The following is a 17,744-nucleotide window of genomic DNA, read 5'->3' on the forward strand; positions in this document are numbered from 1 at the left end:
GGCCACCAGGCGCTCGCCTGCGAGACCCAACCCCAGGCTTGGCTCCAGGGTGGGGCCCCGGTAACGCCAATCCGGGCGACGTACGCATCCTCGATCTTAGCTCTGTCATCACGGGCTTTTGAACTGATCTTAGTCTGACCTGTCACCTAGGACCTGTTTGCCTTGGGAGACCCTACCAGGGGCATTAAGCCCCGGACAACATAGCTCCTAGGATCATTCGGGTGCTCAAACTCCTCCACCACGAATATGAATTGAATATATTTTTAAAAAATAGCCTTACTTGTGTTGTGAAGTTGCAGTGAACCAGACATGCCATAAACAGTAATGATTATTTTTATTTTGCAAATGATAATCCTCTTCCTATGAGCTGTGTGTATCATCATGGCTGTGTATTTCTTTTTTCGTAGTAACTGTGAGGTTATCTGTTTCTGACATTATCCAGTGGATTTTGGATAAAAAGATTATGATCCCAAAACTTTAGAGATTTTCTTCTCACTTTTTGTTCTGAAAACACGACTTTTAATATGAATATAATGTGTAGTACATTACTTTGAATTTTTTGGTGTATGTAACAGTGAATCAGTATGGTGACTACACAGTTTAAACCCCTTTTTTTCCTGATAAGTATTTCTTTTTGTTGTATTGTGTCACAGATTTGGTATAATCCCTACTTCTTTCTCCTGTTCCTTCCGTCAGGGTCTGGAGAGCTGTCTGAAGGGGCCGGACAACTACAACAGCCAAGTGTTAATAGAGGCCACAGTCATTGCTCTGACCAAGCTGCAGCCACTACTCAGCAAGGTATACAGCCACTGTAGATCCAATTCTAGGCACAGCAAAAGCACATTCTGTTTCTCTCTTTCCTCTCAGTGTTCTGTTGAAGCTTAGCAGAGAACATGTTTAGTTGGTGAGCAGAAGAATGGCACCTTCTCAATAGGAACAGTCATCATAACTGTGTCTTATTTTGTGGAATATCAATGCCAAGTTAAATTACAAAAATACTTCTTAATTAGTTGAATAGTCAGCAGCTCATTAGTACACATTATGTGTATGTTTGCAGGAGTCTCCCATGCACAAAGCTCTGTTCTGGGTGGCAGTTGCTGTGCTACAGCTGGATGAAGTCAACCTTTACTCTGCTGGAACGGCACTGCTGGAGCAGAACCTCCATACACTGGACACAATGCGCGTCTTTAATGACAAGGTAAACACACACTATACAATCTAGAAAGAACAATATCATTTGGTTCTCTCATTTGGTTTTGGAACACACCACACTGAGACACATGAGGACACATGCAACCATGTATTTTAAAAGTGACTTCACACTAAATCCATATGTACTGTACAGACTCATTCTTACAATACCATCTAACCCTACACCTAACCCATATATAAATAATATTAAGTCAGTTTCAAGTCACATTCTCTCAGCGGGCTTAACAACCTGTACAGTGCATGACAAGCTTGATGAGAGTAAGGAAAAACTCCCCAAAAACCCTTGTAGAAGGGAATAAAAATGGAATAAACCTCACAGAGGAGAGATCCCTCTCCCAGGATGGACAGACATGTAGTAGATGTCGTATGTACAGAACGGACCAACAAAATCACAGCATACACAGATTCCAATGGCAAAATATCTATACAAGACAAGCAGATTACAAAGTATATGTGAGAGTTTGGATCCAGGAGGATGATTGGGCAGGCTGAGGTGTGGTCAAGAGAGCACTAGATATACTGTGGCCTGGGTGACTGAGAATGTTTATAGACATGCAACTCTGACAAGCTTTTGAAGTGTGTTTTTGGTGCTATATAAATAAAGTTGCCTTGACTAGCTACCTCTTACAGTAAGAATGATTGCAGATGTCTACTTACAGTGAAATATATCAGAAATACAATAGCCCCTTTTAACAGACTGGACACAAAGTCATTTCTTCTAAAAAAGAAAATAAAGAAGAAGAAGAAGAACTTCATAAGGATAGACTCACCCATGAAGAGACCTACCTATGTGCAAAAATTGTATTTTTATGTTTTTTAAACAATGACCCAACCACCCTCTTCTCCTCAAGAGTCCAGAAGAAGTGTTTATGGAGATCAGGCGTCCGTTAGAATGGCACTGCAAGCAGATGGATCATTTTGTGGGATTGAACTTCAGTGCCAACTTCAACTTTGCACTGGTGGGCCACCTACTCAAAGGTAAAGCAGCTGCTAATAGAGATCAGCATTCGCAGGCAGTCATTCAGTATTCAGTACAGTATGTTAGGATCAATAGCTGTAGAGGTTCATATCAGTAACATACAGTTTGTAGTTTGTTTGAACACACAGTGACCAATGGTAAATACACAGATAAATCTGCTGTCAGTGTGATTAAGAGACTTATTTTCAATCTATGCACATAGTTCAGTTCAGCTGCAGTATTTCAGGACAGAAGCCACAGTGAACTTCAGGTAGTGTTTCGCTGAGAAGTGCTATATGTAGGATTACCTGTGGGTGGAGTTTGTCTCTGATTATTTTAATGCAGATGTGCCGAAAAGATCTGGTTCAGCATCTTGTCCCTGAGTGTTTGTCTTTCTAACTTTCTAACTTGTGTCTGTAGGCTATAGACACCCATCACCCACAACAGTAGCGAGGACAGTGAGAATCCTGCACACACTGTTGGCGCTCATCAGCAAGCATCTGAAATGTGACAAGTTTGAGGTCAACACCCATAGTGTGGCCTATCTGGCTGGTATGTAACACACTCAGTGGCAATTTTATACATAAATCTACATCTACACTGCTTGCACATAACACCATGGGAGATTTCTGCTATGAAAGAAAAGCTGGACAAGAGTTGTTTATTGTAATGCCAACATTATCAGTAGGCAGCATCCAGTCAGTTCTTGCACCTGATGGCCTTTTCTGTATAAACGTAGAGCGAGTCCATGAACCATTACCTGTTGGGTTGGGTCTGCATGCTGTTGATGATGACCATAATCTCTTGTTGTTGTTATTGTGTGCAGCACTGCTCACTGTATCTGAGGAGGTCCGAAGTCGCTGCAGCTTAAAACACAGGAAGTCACTACTGATTTCTGACCTCTCCATGGACCCAGTGCCCATGGACACCTATTCCAGTCACATCACTGATCCCAGCTGCAGGTGAGGCAGTGAACAGAAGGTATAAAAATTATGTAGTTGAATGATGAGCAGGCACATGAGTTACCCACTTGAAGAAGTAGACTTCTGTTTGCAGGATGTTTGTTTTACTGCTACAATACCTCTGATCAATTTGCATAGTAAGAGTTTAAAGTACACAGCATGTTTGAACAAATGCCTGCTCTCCTGTATGCTCAGTCTAGAGCATGGCACAACATAGGAGTGTCCAGCTGTTCCTTCTCTTGTAACTGAGCCCTTTGCAAAAGCCAATAGGTTTGACCTCACAGTGACTGCCATAAAGGTCAGTCAGTTTGTTTCCATAGTATTTCATAATCCTACCCCTGCTCTTGTTTTGCCACTATAGCCCAGATTTTCAAAAAATATATTTTCTGATGATTATGAAGTTAAACGTGAAAAAACATTCAGCTACATTTTTGAAACCAGACACTTGTAAACTAGTCTTGTTACTAGCTGGCTAGCAAGTAGCCATTAGTTAGTTTTGCATCTTTAAGCACTGATGCATTGTCCTCAGCTTTCAGTCATTCAGACAAATAAAACTAATAAAAAATGGACTTCTCTTCAATAAATGTGTTTAACTTTCATAGATAATTTTGACAAGGTAAGATTAAAAAGAAGTGAGAATCCCTGTGTGTTATAGATGGGTTTCTGTCATCTGTTGTCCAGGTTTTAGGTTTTAAATGAGTCCTCAAGTTGTTATCTGTAACCTGACCATTTTCCTGTCAGAACTCTGCGAGAGACTCAGCCGTGGACGTCACCTCAGGTTTCAGAGCGCTACCTTTCAGCCCATCAGTACCCCACGGTGGGCCAGATCAGCCCACGAACTCGCAAGTCCATGAGCCTGGACATGGGTCAGCCCTCACAGGCCAACACCAAAAAGCTCTTGGGTATGATTTATCCCTTTAGCGTGTGCAGTGCATGTTGATCTGTCTTTTGGTGGAGCATTGTAAAGCAAAATTAGTATGTTAAACCTGCAAATTTTCAATGTGTTTGTTAGGCACTAGGAAGAGCTTTGATCATCTCATATCGGACTCTAAAGCACCAAAGAGACCAGAGATGGAGTCGGGTATTACCACACCTCCCAAGATGAGGCGTGTAGCAGAGAATGACTATGAAATAGGTGAGAGTACAATCTTTCCTTCTGCACCTTATATGATGCAATTTGTTTGGGGAGATACTTAATCTAAGTCTTCCATGTTATCATTATAGAGACACAAAGAATTGGAAACTCTCACCTTCGCAAGGTGTCTGTATCAGAGTCCAATGTTCTGTTGGACGAGGAGGTGCTGACTGACCCAAAGATCCAGGCTCTGCTGCTCACTGTGCTGGTGAGGAAACACACTATGTGGTCCTAAGTTAAAACCAATGGCACATGATGGAAAGTCATCAAACACTGTCCCTTTTTGTTTTCTAGCTAGTGACTCAGTTTATTGACAGATTGTTGTTTTTTTTCCAGGCTACTCAGGTCAAATATACCACTGATGACTTTGACCAACGAATTCTGTACGAGTACTTGGCTGAAGCTAGCGTTGTCTTCCCAAAGGTTTTCCCTGTTGTGTGAGTAGTCATCCTGTAACATTTCTCTTGGTCAGGTTGTATTATGTGCTATCAGACTTTCTCCCAATGTTTCTTGAAATACTTGGAAATGGAATTCTTTGTGCTTTGTGTTCTTTTTAGAATCTAATAAAGTTGTCATAATGGGTACACTCAGTTTGTAGTACCTGAGACCTGACCTATGATGTAAGTGGTCTAATCGGGTATCAGAGAGGATCCAAGTGGACTCGAAACCAGGTCTGATCACATAGCTGCTTGTTTATATCGGAGCAGCATACTGTTTCCAGTGTTGGTGGTCGCTCCATGTTTGAGTCTTTTTGGATCACCCTCAATTTGGATCAGGTGCAATTATTCAGGGGTCTGTTTGCACCATCTTGGACTTGTATGTAGTGTTTGTAGTGTAGTGTTGTCCTTGTGTCACATTTGTCATCATGAACGCTAATAACAACGTTGCTAAGGAGTGAGACATCTTACTTCTTTCTCAGCTGTGTTGAGAGTTGCACATGCACAGTACTGAGCAAGCAGCTGGCAAGGTTCAGGTAGAGACAAGGACGCCGGTCACATTGTAGCGGTAGTTACTTTTTAGTTATCTCTTACTTCAGCCTCTCCTTCAAACTCAACCCGGCTGTATGATGTTCAAGCACTGCTTGACAGAGATTGAAAGGAATTAACAAGGCAGTGGCTTTTACTTTGATAAACTTCATAGTCTGACACAGTCCAAAAGCTGGCGTTTCTGTAGCCAATCAAAACTGAAGCCGTCAAACACCCATGACTACTGCAGATGAATTTGTTTCTATGTCAGTGGGTTTGGGTCTGTTCAGACTGTTTCACAGAATGCAAGTCAGCCTTCAACAGGTTAACTAAAAGAAGAGCCACGTTTCCATGTAACAGTCACTGAGACTGGCTTACCAATGACACGATATGGAAAACACAGTAGTGTATAATTTGTGATTTTCTAACAATGTTGTGGAGGTAGTAACGAGAAGGGAAACAATTTTTAGAGAGTTCACTGAGGTTGTATCCATCACGTGTTGGTGGGCTTGCTCCTCTGTTTGGAGACAAACTCAAGATAGCCTGTGAAAACCTCTAGTCCAGGATACTGAGTCATACAAAGGGCTACCAGTTTGATACACTCTTCTGAAATAACACATTTGCTCAGTTTACCTTTAGTTATATGTGTTTATTAATGATTAATGATACTCATCTATGTGAAGACTGATCACGTTAATGATGTCTCACAATATAATTATCGTCATAATTATCAACAATAACTTAAGGTGAGAAACAGATAATATCAGTATTCAGTTTTCATTTTTAGAACAGGCCTGAGGGCTGCTCTTGTGGTCCTTGGGGGCTACCTGGTCCCCGCAGGCACCAGGTTGGTGACCCCTGGGCTAGTCTGATGTGTATGCCTTAGGGAGAGTAAATGGCAAATGGCAGAGCAGCTGCTCTTCATACGTTGACACAAGGAAACATTCTGTCAAACTTTAGAGTGTTAGTGTGACTGGCTTCCTGTAAGGTCTGCACATTTGTTGAGCCAAACATAAACCCACCTTATATGTACCTCACTATGGTATTAAAAGATGTGGCTTTTCTGGTTACTACATCAATGTTTAATGTAAGATGAACCATTAGTTGAAGTATCGGTACGCTACATACGAATATAAAAATACTTTCAATAGGTAGAAGTCTCATTCACAGTATACCACAGTATAACAGTTAATGTGTGTTCATGCACTTGTATAAAGAATAACTTTTACAGACTAAACAATAGGTGTCTGTGTGTATGACTCCTCCTTAGCCACAACCTGTTGGACTCCAAGATCAACACTGTGCTGTCCATGTGCCAGGACACCAACCTCCTGAATCCTGTCCACGGTATCGTCCAGAGTGTGGTGTACCATGAGGAATCACCCCCCCAGTACCAGCCATCCTATTTACAAAGTAATTAGCGCTGACACATTCTGTACTGTCCAAGCACATGAACTTCATTGGACTTACAGTTGGGGCACAGTCTTTTGCTCAAAGAAGGAACTTTCCAAAAGCTGTGACTGTTAATTTAAATTGTTAACTCTGTGTGTCTTTGAGTAGATAAGCATTTTCACCCTACCTCTCCTGTCTTCCTTGTTATCTCTCTCTTCCACCACTTCCCTCCCTCTTAATTTCACAGGCTTTGGCTTTAATGGACTTTGGAGGTTTGCTGGACCCTTCTCTAAGGTACAAATTATTCTTTCCTCCTGTCATTTTTTCATTTTGTCTGAGCCACCTTGGCTGCTACACAGAAAATATTCAGCTTACTAAGCAATTACCTGACAGCTCTGCAACCAGCCCGCCAATTGGTTTGCTTGAGGCGGGGGATCTTTTGAACGCAGGTTATCTGTTGATACTGAATCTATTAATTGCTCAGCAGTTCAGAATACACAACTAGTAGTTGAGCAGCATTGTATCCAGCTCTGTCTGTGACACTGTATACATAATAAATGAATGAATAATGTATTTCAATTAAGGTGGTCAAGCAATTAAAAACAGTGTTTCCCATACATTGACGAGACTGTGGCGGCCTGCCACAGTTAATTTGCCGCACCAGTCTAATTATGGAATGTGAAAATATTTCCGCCTTTCCAACTCATACCAACGTTCAGTCAGTCTCTTTTGTTTGCATTACTTTTAATGACTTCATTACTGCTAATTCAGGGCTGTATTAGTGAAAAAAAAAATAAATGAAGATGTTTTCAAACCTGGAGCAGTGCGCTTCATGTGCTCGGAGGCTCCTCTACTCTCACACACACACACGCTGACAGATGGTCTGTGTGTCGCTCCGAAGCAGCCATGAATTAGTTAGAAAATTACAAAAATGTTGCCTACGACTGACTGTACAGTGAGTTGAAGAGTATCAGTTTGTTATTGTGTATATTCACAAAAAATCTGATTTCAAAACATTGGCATAAATAAATCCAGTGTTAGAGAAAGGAAATGTTTTACCATTATCTTCCACCGCAGTCCTTGACTTTAACTAGCATGTTGGATATTTAGCTTGATAATTAGCTAGAGGATCCAACCCGTTTTCGGACAGTAGCACAAATTATAGCCGGCCCGCACCCAAAGTTGGTCAGTAGTCGATTAGTCGGATGCAATTTTTAAAAATGACTGTAAGCCAGAGTGGGGAATGGGAGTTCTGGGAGAGCGCAATCACGCATGAATGAGCTCATATGAAATATAGATGCTTATCATTTTGAAATGCAGGCATATTTTTGTAGCTGTGATGCTAATAATTATTTTTTTGCATGTGGCGCCTTGAAAATGGCAATCGCAAAACCTGACGCTCTCCAGGTGTCCCACCCGATCAGCACCTCTGTCAGACACAGTAAATTCCAAGTAAATAAGTAAGCAAAATGTTTCATTTCAAATAGATGTTGGTAGATGAGTGAATCAGTTAATAAATAGACATCCTATGCTTTCAAATGAGGTGATATTTTAAGCTGAAAGTACTCTAATGGTTAAAAATACCTCACTACATAAATTGCACAAAACAGTTCTCCTGTCAGCAGTTCCATCTGGGTGATTTTTGAAGCACCACTCAAGTGTTTTGGTATTTTTATGATCTCTCCTGACAACGTTTTATCATTATTTATTATTTTGAAAAATGCTGTCGCTAAAATGAATTGGACTACAGTAGAATCCACACATATTGTCCACTTTACTTGCAATTAAGTTGAATGACAATGTTTTGCCTCTCACACCTTCATCATGTTATTTCTAAGATAATATGCAGCGGTTTTGATTTTGTTGGCCCTTGGTCTTCTCCTCAGCACCTGTCAACCCTCAGGTGTGCAAAGTTGGACTCTCGGAAAATTCCCAAAAGTTCACAAGTAATCTCTGAGCTATCCTCCCACCTGTAAACAGCTCCAGATCACAGCAGAATTAGAAGACGTGACTCTGGATGTTAAGTCTTCCCCAATCTCAGCCAAAGCCCTCTTCAAACAACATTCTAACTCTGACACGCAAGCTAATTTGTTTTACTTTGATTTAGAAACTGTTGGCAGCAGGAAATACATGTGTAGGAGACATACAGGATGAAGATGAGGAGCAGTGTGTGCTTGAGAGAGTGTGTGTGTTGTAGAGGCGGTGGTTCACGTGGGAGTGGGCGTGTGCACGTGTGGAAGTGTGTGTGCATAAAGGTGCGCACTCACCTGTGACACAGATGAGAGAGGCAGGGTTGGTAGTAGCCGTAATTTTTGTTGACCACTACCCACTCATTCATTCATCACTTTTTTTATCTGTTTAATCCTCTGGTTTTCATTTTTCCGTTTATCCATCTTTGCTGCGCTGTAATAGCTCTGTGCTGTTTGTACATAATAAATGCACCAAAAGCATCTTCGGATCTCAGCGTATCTGTCATCATAGCCTCCTAGCACGTCACAAATCTGCGAACCTGAGGACCCAACCTTATACTCTCTGCGGCTACAAGGTTTGTCAAGGAAGCCTCAACAACATGTTTTGGGGTTAAGGTTTCTGCGTATTTCACAGTGACCCCAACTCCTTAATAGAAAATTATGCTGTAATAATCTGTTTTGTTTACAGTGGATACACGGTAAATGAATCATTAGGTTAAACTGACTAAACACACATTTGACCATTAATAGTGCAGTCAGCTGTGTTGTTTGACTTTAAAAAATTAGTCTAACATGTATTTTGTTCTGCCCACATCCCACTCCCCCTTTCCCACAAACAACACGCGCTAACCGTGCAGCAAACACAGATACCTGACTATGCCGAGCTGATTGTCAAGTTCCTGGAAGCGTTAATTGACAGCTACCTGCCAGCGGCTGATGAGGAACGAGGGGAGGAGCAGCTGAGGACACCTACTTCCCCCTACCCCCCCACCAGCCAGAGCCAGCTCAGCATAACTGCCAACCTCAACCTGTCCAACTCCATGACCTCACTGGCCACCTCGCAGCATTCACCAGGTCTCAAATACACACACACACACACACACACACAAAACCTCATACTGACACTGCATCAACTAAATGGGCACTGGTCACTCTCCAGAAAGTTCCACACTGCAGCACAGCTTCTCCTCCAAGACCCTTATACTTCCCTGACTGGTGACAGTTTTTAAGATTATGATGTTATTTAAGCCCCTGACATGGGCTGTAAAACTTCAATTTGTATATAAATGGAAGATGGTAGCAAGTCATCTGCTTATGTTACAATGCCACCTGTTGATAATGAACTGGAGGAGAAAACATCCATACTTGAAATTGGTGATTTAAAAAAAAAAAAAAAAACTTGATATTATAGTGTGTTCTATGTTTGATAGTGGGACTAATAACTATTGTTTATAATATGAAATTTACAATGGCATAATTAACTATATAGATAATTGTAATATGTTGATGTTTAAATTGGAAGACTTTGACATATATAGTGTTTTTTACAGATGACCACAGAACATGTGGTTGTTGACACTTTGGGGTTGATCATTAATGAGCTACCATGTAAATGACAATCTCTTTCAGAGAAGGTTTGCTAAAATAAACCTTTTAAAAACAACACTGGGGGCACTGTTCAGCTCAGTTGGTAGAGCCTGCGAATGGACAGAGGCTTTGTCCTCGCTGCAGCTGCCCAGGGCTCGAGTCCCGGCCTGGGGCTCTTTGCTGCATGTCACTCCCCCTCTTTCTACTCTGTTTCCCGTTGTCTCTTGAGCTGTTCTATGAATGAAAAGCTTTAGAAAAATATCTTAAAAGCAACACTGGCATACTAACATTTTGATAATAGAAAGACATAATCAGTGTTGATTTTAAACATGAGAAATAATCTAATACTGACAGAATTTATTTTCACCATCCCCTTGAAATTGATACAGGATCTATACTGGTTCTTCAAAATTAGGCCATTGGCCACATATCAACTAACTTAACGCTCATTAGGGCCTGAGCATTAACTAGTGCATGGCCCTATTGTATCTGAGGGAATAATTATTCTGTTTCTAATTCTACAGAACTCCAGTGTAGTCCTAGGATTTTTCACACACATCAAAAGTGGTTAAATAGACATCTGATATGGGTCTCAGGACTGGTTGTGGCGAACTGGAGGACCACCCTCTAATAGCTTTCAAAGTAAAAGCCCCCACCTTTGATTTTCACGCAGTTTGGTTGGCTCATCTAGGATGCCCTGACTGAAAATCAATCACCTTATGGAACCATATTTTAAACTTAACAGGAGGTCATCCATTTTGAATGTACGGTGCAGTTTCTGTACATTTTTTGCCATTTTTTAAGGATTATGTAATATGGAGCCCTTGAGGTGACATGGATGTCTTTTCTTGTGTGAGCGAGATAGTAAGTCATGAGATGCAGTGGCGCTCTGGCTTGGATAACTGAATGAACGTTGTGGTGTTAACTCAACAATGATGTGATGCAGGAATCATGACCAAGTGCCGTTTAACTTCAGCAACTTATATTGTAACAGTTCTCAGTAGCAGAGTCATATTGTACATAGTCGCCATCTTGTTGCACTCTGACCTCTTACGCACAGCGTGATTACTACAACTTGCCTTATACAACAGCACCACCATGTGGTGTAAAGACCAGTAGTATATCTGGTGTATACAATGTTTAGTGTTGCTGTGAAAGCCGAGAGAATTTGGTCTGTGTGAGAATGTCGTGGAAGACTGAAGGTCTTGTAGTAAATGGAGGTTTTCTGTCAAAATTTTCATATGAATATGATACTATATGCACCTGCATCCATTGTTAAACGTTTGTCCTGGTTGCCAGTAATCACTGCTGCAGCTTTTTTCAAAACTTAATTATAACCAAACTACTATTACCTTGACAACTCCTCCATCATCATGGCTAACTTGATAGCTAATAAAACCTACTCCTGGACACTCATCGTGGATCATCAAAATATCTGTTACATGTACCTCTTACATTACACAATAACAATAAGACACTTTATTGACTTTGTTACAACTTTCAGGCATGTGAAAGTTAAAAAAAAACAAAAAAACAAAAAAACATGTCCATGTCACCCCCAGGGCTCCATAATTTAAGGAGTCACATGGGTGTGATACAATCAGAACTAACTCATGGCCAATTTTTTGACTATAGCCCACCAGTTGTGAACTACTGATTTGAGGAAAATGTCTGAGGAAATGTTTAATTTAGATTTTGGATTCTGTCTTGAAATGGTTAGACAGACCTTATTCTATTTGAGAAGGTACCACACTTACAGCACTACTGTATTCAGTTGTCCTCTAATTCCATACTTGGAATGCAGTATGTTATGTGTTCTCCCTGTGCTCCTCCAGGTGTGGATAAGGAGAACGTCCAGCTGTCCCCCAGCTCTGCCCTGTCCAGTGGCGGTCGTACTCGCCATGGATCAGCCAGTCAGGTCCAGAAGCAGCGCAGTGCCGGCAGTTTCAAGAGACCCAGCATTAAGAAGATCGTCTGATCAGCCAGAGAACACCCACTGCACCTTCCACCTCCTCCTCCTCCTGCTTCTTCTACTTCTACCACTCCTCCACCAGCCTGCCAGGCCTCATGCTGCACTCTACTTATTGCTCCTTTTATTTCTTCCTTCTTCATTGTTGTTGCTCTCGCAGCAGAACAAGTGATTTTGTGTTGAGGAAGATTTCTAGCAAGGGCAAACTTGAATTTTGTGCTGCTTGAGATTTTTTTTCAAATCTTACATTTGAAAAACCTGTGGTGGAGGAGAATCTACTTTTTTCTTTCTGTTCTCCTCCAGTTTGAGACTTCAGCAGTGACAAAGATCATGTGTTGGAAAAGAATCCCTCTGAAGTTTAAGGAACTACAGTCTGGACATCAAGGTTCTAAGTGGACATGGATTGTGACACTTCTCAGACAGTTTACACAGAAAGGATCCTGAGACTCTGTCTTCATGTGCTGAAATTGAATCCATCACATGTCTCTTGGCCTTCCTAAACACTCCAGCGTCAGCCAGATGGACCAAATGACAGCAGCCGTTGGGAGTGAATCTGTGAGGCAGGACCTTCATTCTGGACCTGCTCAGACATCTCAGCTCCCCTCTCCTAGTCCTGTACATATTTTACATAGACAGATTATGTATAACTAGTCCTTCGTGCTAATTTAGATGTTGACGTTTTCTCCATGGTGTGCCTTTGTCAGGGTTTTTCAATGTGTACAATTTGTAAAGTTAAAGTCAAACCTTGCTGTGGACAAAGAACAGGTACTAATTATGGAGGCAAGCCGTCCATATCACCACGAGTTCACCTGAGCTGCCTCAAGACCGGCCTCCAATGATCGTCAAATATACAATCATACCATATACCCTGTTGCCTGAAAGTATTTATCCTGTACAGCTAGATAGTGCAACACAAATCTTTTTCTTTTAAAACACTTTCCAAACATCTTCTTTTCAAAGAAACGTTCATTGTATTAACAGGAAGATTGCAAAACACTAGGAGAAACACAACCATGTAAATAGCTCCAAGCATTTTTTGTGTGTTCTGCTTTTATTTAGATGTTTTTTGTTAGTAATATGTGTATTTTCAGAAGCCTAGCATTTTAATTTGTGTACAAAGTGACAAGGAAAATTTTGACATAGGCAATAATCCTCAACTCCTCTGTCAACCACCAGTTTTGTTTGTACAGCAAACAGAGAGAACACATCTCTATGTCAGCTCGGTGCAATATGATGCCAACTCCTGAGTTGCCTGTTAACAAAGAGATTATTGATTACCTCCAACAACCCTTTGAATAGAACAGAGGCAGTGGACAGTGTGATGTCTGATCCCATTACTCTCTCTCTCACACTCACACACCTCAGTTTGTTTCATGTTAACAGTCTGAGCTGGACCTGCAACCATCAGAGCCTTGTCCTTTGGGCTCTTTAAAGGGAAAATCCACCTTAAAATAAGCTTTGACAGTGTTGGGGCTTTCCGTCATTTCACTTTAGTGGGGAAAAAAGTTCACATAGAGATGAAATCACATTTTCTTACATAAGGATATTGTTACTGAGAACCAAGAACCAGAGAACAAAATGTGTCACAGCATCCAGACTGTGAGATATGGTTAAAAAAAGGAAAAAAGGCAGCAAGTGACCCCCTTTCAAACCACTATTTCTAATGTCAAAAATAAACTGTCACACTTTAAAATAAGCCAATCTTTTCAAAAACATTGGTGTTTGATGTCATCTGAGCACCATCCGTCTTGAATAAACTGAGCGCAGAAAATGTATGATCACAGATGCTAACAAGACTCAGAACCTAGTACCAACTGTCAGTACTTGACAGTTGACTGCTTGTAACTACAGACACCTTTCAGTCGGTGGTCAGAAGACTTGAAGTCAATATTCTACGTTATTGTTCAGTGTATTCTCTTATTTCCTAGTTCACAAATGCAACATAAACAGTAAATATCTGGATTTGATCTCAGTCTCTCAGACTCCAACACTGATCATACAGGATGCAGGTCATCACATCACTGATCCAGATGGACACAGATTGAAGAGATTTCTCAGTAGAAGAGTGGAAAATGGTGGATTTTTCCTTTGAGAGCAGCTCCAAACAGCTACTCTTGCACCACAAAAGACCATCTACTTTCATAGACATCTTCCAGGCACATTACAATACTCTTTGAGGTTTTGGTTTGAGCTACTTTACTGTAAATCACTTGACCATACATTTTTGCTAATTGTTTTCTAAAGCATGCTGTAGTAGATAGTTGAGTTTGTTTCTAAGCTTACAGGCAGCTATAGTTTTCCATTCATTCTAAATAATTTCCCCAGATCAGTGTTCAGAGTTTAAACTTGTGTAACGTAACTAATGGCATCACAGCGAACATTGTGTAATGACTGCTTGTGATAAAAGAGTGCTCACTGAGAAAACAATCAGCACAAGAACTCAACAGATACGTCTGCTTAACGAACACCATAAACCAATCTTAGCTCAACACAGATATATTGTTATCTGTATTTATGACAGTTAGCATAAGAATAAGAAGAAATGCCACCACAGAAAAGTTTAAGATCAATGTTGTGTTTGTTCTTCACCAGAGAGTACTGAGCAGTTTATATTTTGTAAATTCTTTCTCTAACTTCAAATGTTTTACTGTTCAAATTTTGCTATCAATATTCCTTTCACAACTTCAGTGTATGTGTTCAGGTTTAATCTGCATCACTGCGTCACAATAATGTCCCTTTGACAATAAAAGCAGTTGCACAAGCTGATATTATTTTGTGGTTCAAGAAACATCATTGCTGCTGACAAATCCTTTTTTGCAATGTCTTAGCTTGGCAACTAGGAGAACAAAACTAAAAACCAGGCAACCTCTTCATGTGGAGGGAAGTTCTTTTTAAATATGTTGTTGATGAAAGGATCTATTTTAAACCAAACTATCTACTCCTAAATCTAACCAAGTATGTATGTCACATTAAAAAAACAAACAGCAACAGAGAACAAAAAAGAAAATTACAAGGAAACTTATTGTAAAAAAAGTAACTGAACAATATATCACGTTCCATAGATGATTCTAACCCCAGTTTCATGAGTGAAAGTCCTATATGTGACCCACTCTGCCACAATGACTTGCTTGCATGTGGATTTTGTGCTCTTTCCTTGGTCCTTGAGCAACATTAATAATGATGTTCTTAGAAAAACACCGACACAGCGATTACACCAGAAGCAGTCACTATGGTCTTTGTGAGAGATTGCAACTGCCTGCAAGTTTATTCAGATGTTGTAATTAAATTAATAGGAACCAGTGGCTGCCTAAAGGGTAGAACACACTGACAGATCTAATACACTGTGGTTTACTGTGGAAATTGTCAAATGGTTTGTAGTAAATAGCTTTAGACCTTCGGACGCTGTGATCTGGGCCTGTAAATCAGTTCTGACAGCAGCTGTGTACAAATGTTGCTATAGACTGGACACTCAATCACGTGTAGAATGGGACTTGCAGATGAGTGCTCCACCCACAGGCTCTGCCCACAGCTCTGCAGGGTTGGGTTGTCAAAATGCTTCTATCCTGCCTAATCACCTATGCATGATAAGAGTTGAGCATTGCTGTACAACTCTGAATTTCTTTTTGTCTGAGCACTGTTTCCTCACATCTGCTGCTCAGAGTCTGACACCGTGTTCATGATACCTTATGGATACATTTATGAATCAGCTCACTACTGTTTGTTTTCTTGGGTTGTAGTTGTCAAAGGAGATGAGTTATTTTCTTCTGTACATGCAGCTCATTCAGTAAAAACATGATAACTAGATGAATTCCACGGAAAGGGATACATGGATATTAGAGACAGTCGTAGATAAAGTATTTTGTAATTCAGCCTCAAAGAACGACATAAAGGGAAGGATGAGTATACATGGGTGTGATTCCAATCTGAATATTGTTTAGCAGGTGAACTGTTCCATCAGAAACCTCCATCACTTTTATCAATCAATTTGCTCTTATGAAGGTAAACGGGACACAACCAGGATATCTATCAGATGTCTGTTTTAGAAAGTTCTAAAAAATATTTCCAATCAGATGTACTAATATGGTAAAGATTGTTGTAATGAAAACTATAATGTAATGAAACTCTTTCCAATGTAAATAGGCAAAACCATAGTTCAGTGTCAAGTATGACTATATGACACTAGTCACATTTTGTAAATACACAAGATGTTTGGAGCTGTGATGGTCGACTAGTGGGTGGGTATGAAGGTTCAGGTTAGAGGGACTTGAGGATCACGGCCACTTAAGCTGTAAAAGTACATGTTTATTCAGATTTCAGTTTCAGATTCCACAGATTCACATAACTCAATCCATCATCTCGTCTCACCACTTTTCACCATCTAACTGCTCTTAAAGCTACACCTGCTGATTTTCCTCTTAAAGGTGTCCACAAAACAGAATCAGCAAGTGTACCTTTAACTAAAACAACCAGGAAAAATATGAAGGCAAGATTTATTTGAGCACCGTGTTAGCAGATTGCCATTGTTTCCAGGTTTTAGTTTGACTTGTGTGTGAATGGAAATTTTAAGGATTATGTATCCATAACCTCTTAAACAAGTGGTTGACTTGCACTAATTTAAAAACAGTCATGGGTTTGTAAAGATGAAAAACCTCAAAATGTGGCATGTTTTATTTGATGTTATGCAAAATCTAATGTCTGTAGGGTAATAGTCTGAGTTTTGTTTTTAATGCAGTATGTGTGACAATTGTAAATACTTTGTGTAAAATTTGAGATGGTATATTTACTACACTGTACATACATGTGATATTGTATCATTTTGTTTTTGTAAAGCAGTTAGTTTCTGTATAATATACAAATTGAACTATTCCAGTGTTAGTAATAAAATGTTTTGCTCTCCACAATGTTTAAATGTGTGATAACACAGACCAGTTTTCATTCTACAACACATCATGTTTAAGAAGACTTGCTTTCTCAATCACCCTTTCAATAATCACTCAGTCCTTATTTATATAGCAGCTTTCAAACAAATCTCAAAAAAGCAAGACTTAATAGATTTTTGTAGATTAAATTAGTATTGCTATATCCAGCTCCTCTCTTTCTTTCGCCAACTTTAGTCCCAAGTCATGGCTTAAGTGTAGCATATCTGATTCGGGAGGCTGTATCTGCTCAGAATCCACTCTCTGCTGTCAAACAAACAGATCATTTTTAAATGCCTGTAACAGAAGTTTGTTATAGTCTTTGATGCCAATTAGGCTACATGTCTGCAACTAGACAAAATTACAAATTGTGTTATTGTTTATCAAAGAAAATACAGAAAATAATGTAGATGTTGAGAATACCTAATGAGTGCTATGACACTTGCAGTGCTTCCTATTTGCAATTTGTCTATTCTTCTACTGGGTGCTAGAGAGCTCAGCGTGAATTAGTACACCCTCTTTGAAAAGTACCATTTCAAACAATATCTCAATGAACACAAATATAACATCTGTTAAACTTATGACATGAAAGTAAGGTCAATAACATAACTTAGATTACACATTTTTCAGTTTTACTCAAATAAGGGTGATGCAAAAATGAGTACACCCCACAACAAA

General features: G+C 40.0%; 1 protein-coding gene across 7 annotated transcripts in view; it reads left to right on the forward strand.

Annotated features, from left to right (window-relative positions):
• Positions 1-17,053, forward strand: part of nf1a (neurofibromin 1a) — a 159,907-nt gene extending 142,854 nt beyond the window's left edge. For all 7 annotated transcript variants that reach the window (XM_037073420.1, XM_037073437.1, XM_037073429.1 and 4 more), the window contains 13 exons: positions 697-798; positions 1,058-1,198; positions 2,064-2,190; positions 2,591-2,722; positions 2,997-3,132; positions 3,874-4,034; positions 4,145-4,267; positions 4,357-4,475; positions 4,604-4,704; positions 6,503-6,645; positions 6,872-6,918; positions 9,452-9,668; positions 12,017-17,053. In XM_037073420.1, coding sequence (XP_036929315.1) covers positions 697-798; positions 1,058-1,198; positions 2,064-2,190; positions 2,591-2,722; positions 2,997-3,132; positions 3,874-4,034; positions 4,145-4,267; positions 4,357-4,475; positions 4,604-4,704; positions 6,503-6,645; positions 6,872-6,918; positions 9,452-9,668; positions 12,017-12,159 — 1,692 coding nt within the window. In that variant the 3' untranslated portion in view covers positions 12,160-17,053. The remainder of the gene's footprint in view (positions 1-696; positions 799-1,057; positions 1,199-2,063; positions 2,191-2,590; positions 2,723-2,996; positions 3,133-3,873; positions 4,035-4,144; positions 4,268-4,356; positions 4,476-4,603; positions 4,705-6,502; positions 6,646-6,871; positions 6,919-9,451; positions 9,669-12,016) is intronic.
• Positions 17,054-17,744: the final 691 nt, after the last annotated feature.

Source organism: Acanthopagrus latus, chromosome 2 (genome assembly GCF_904848185.1).
Source record: "Acanthopagrus latus isolate v.2019 chromosome 2, fAcaLat1.1, whole genome shotgun sequence".
Taxonomy (NCBI): domain Eukaryota; kingdom Metazoa; phylum Chordata; class Actinopteri; order Spariformes; family Sparidae; genus Acanthopagrus; species Acanthopagrus latus.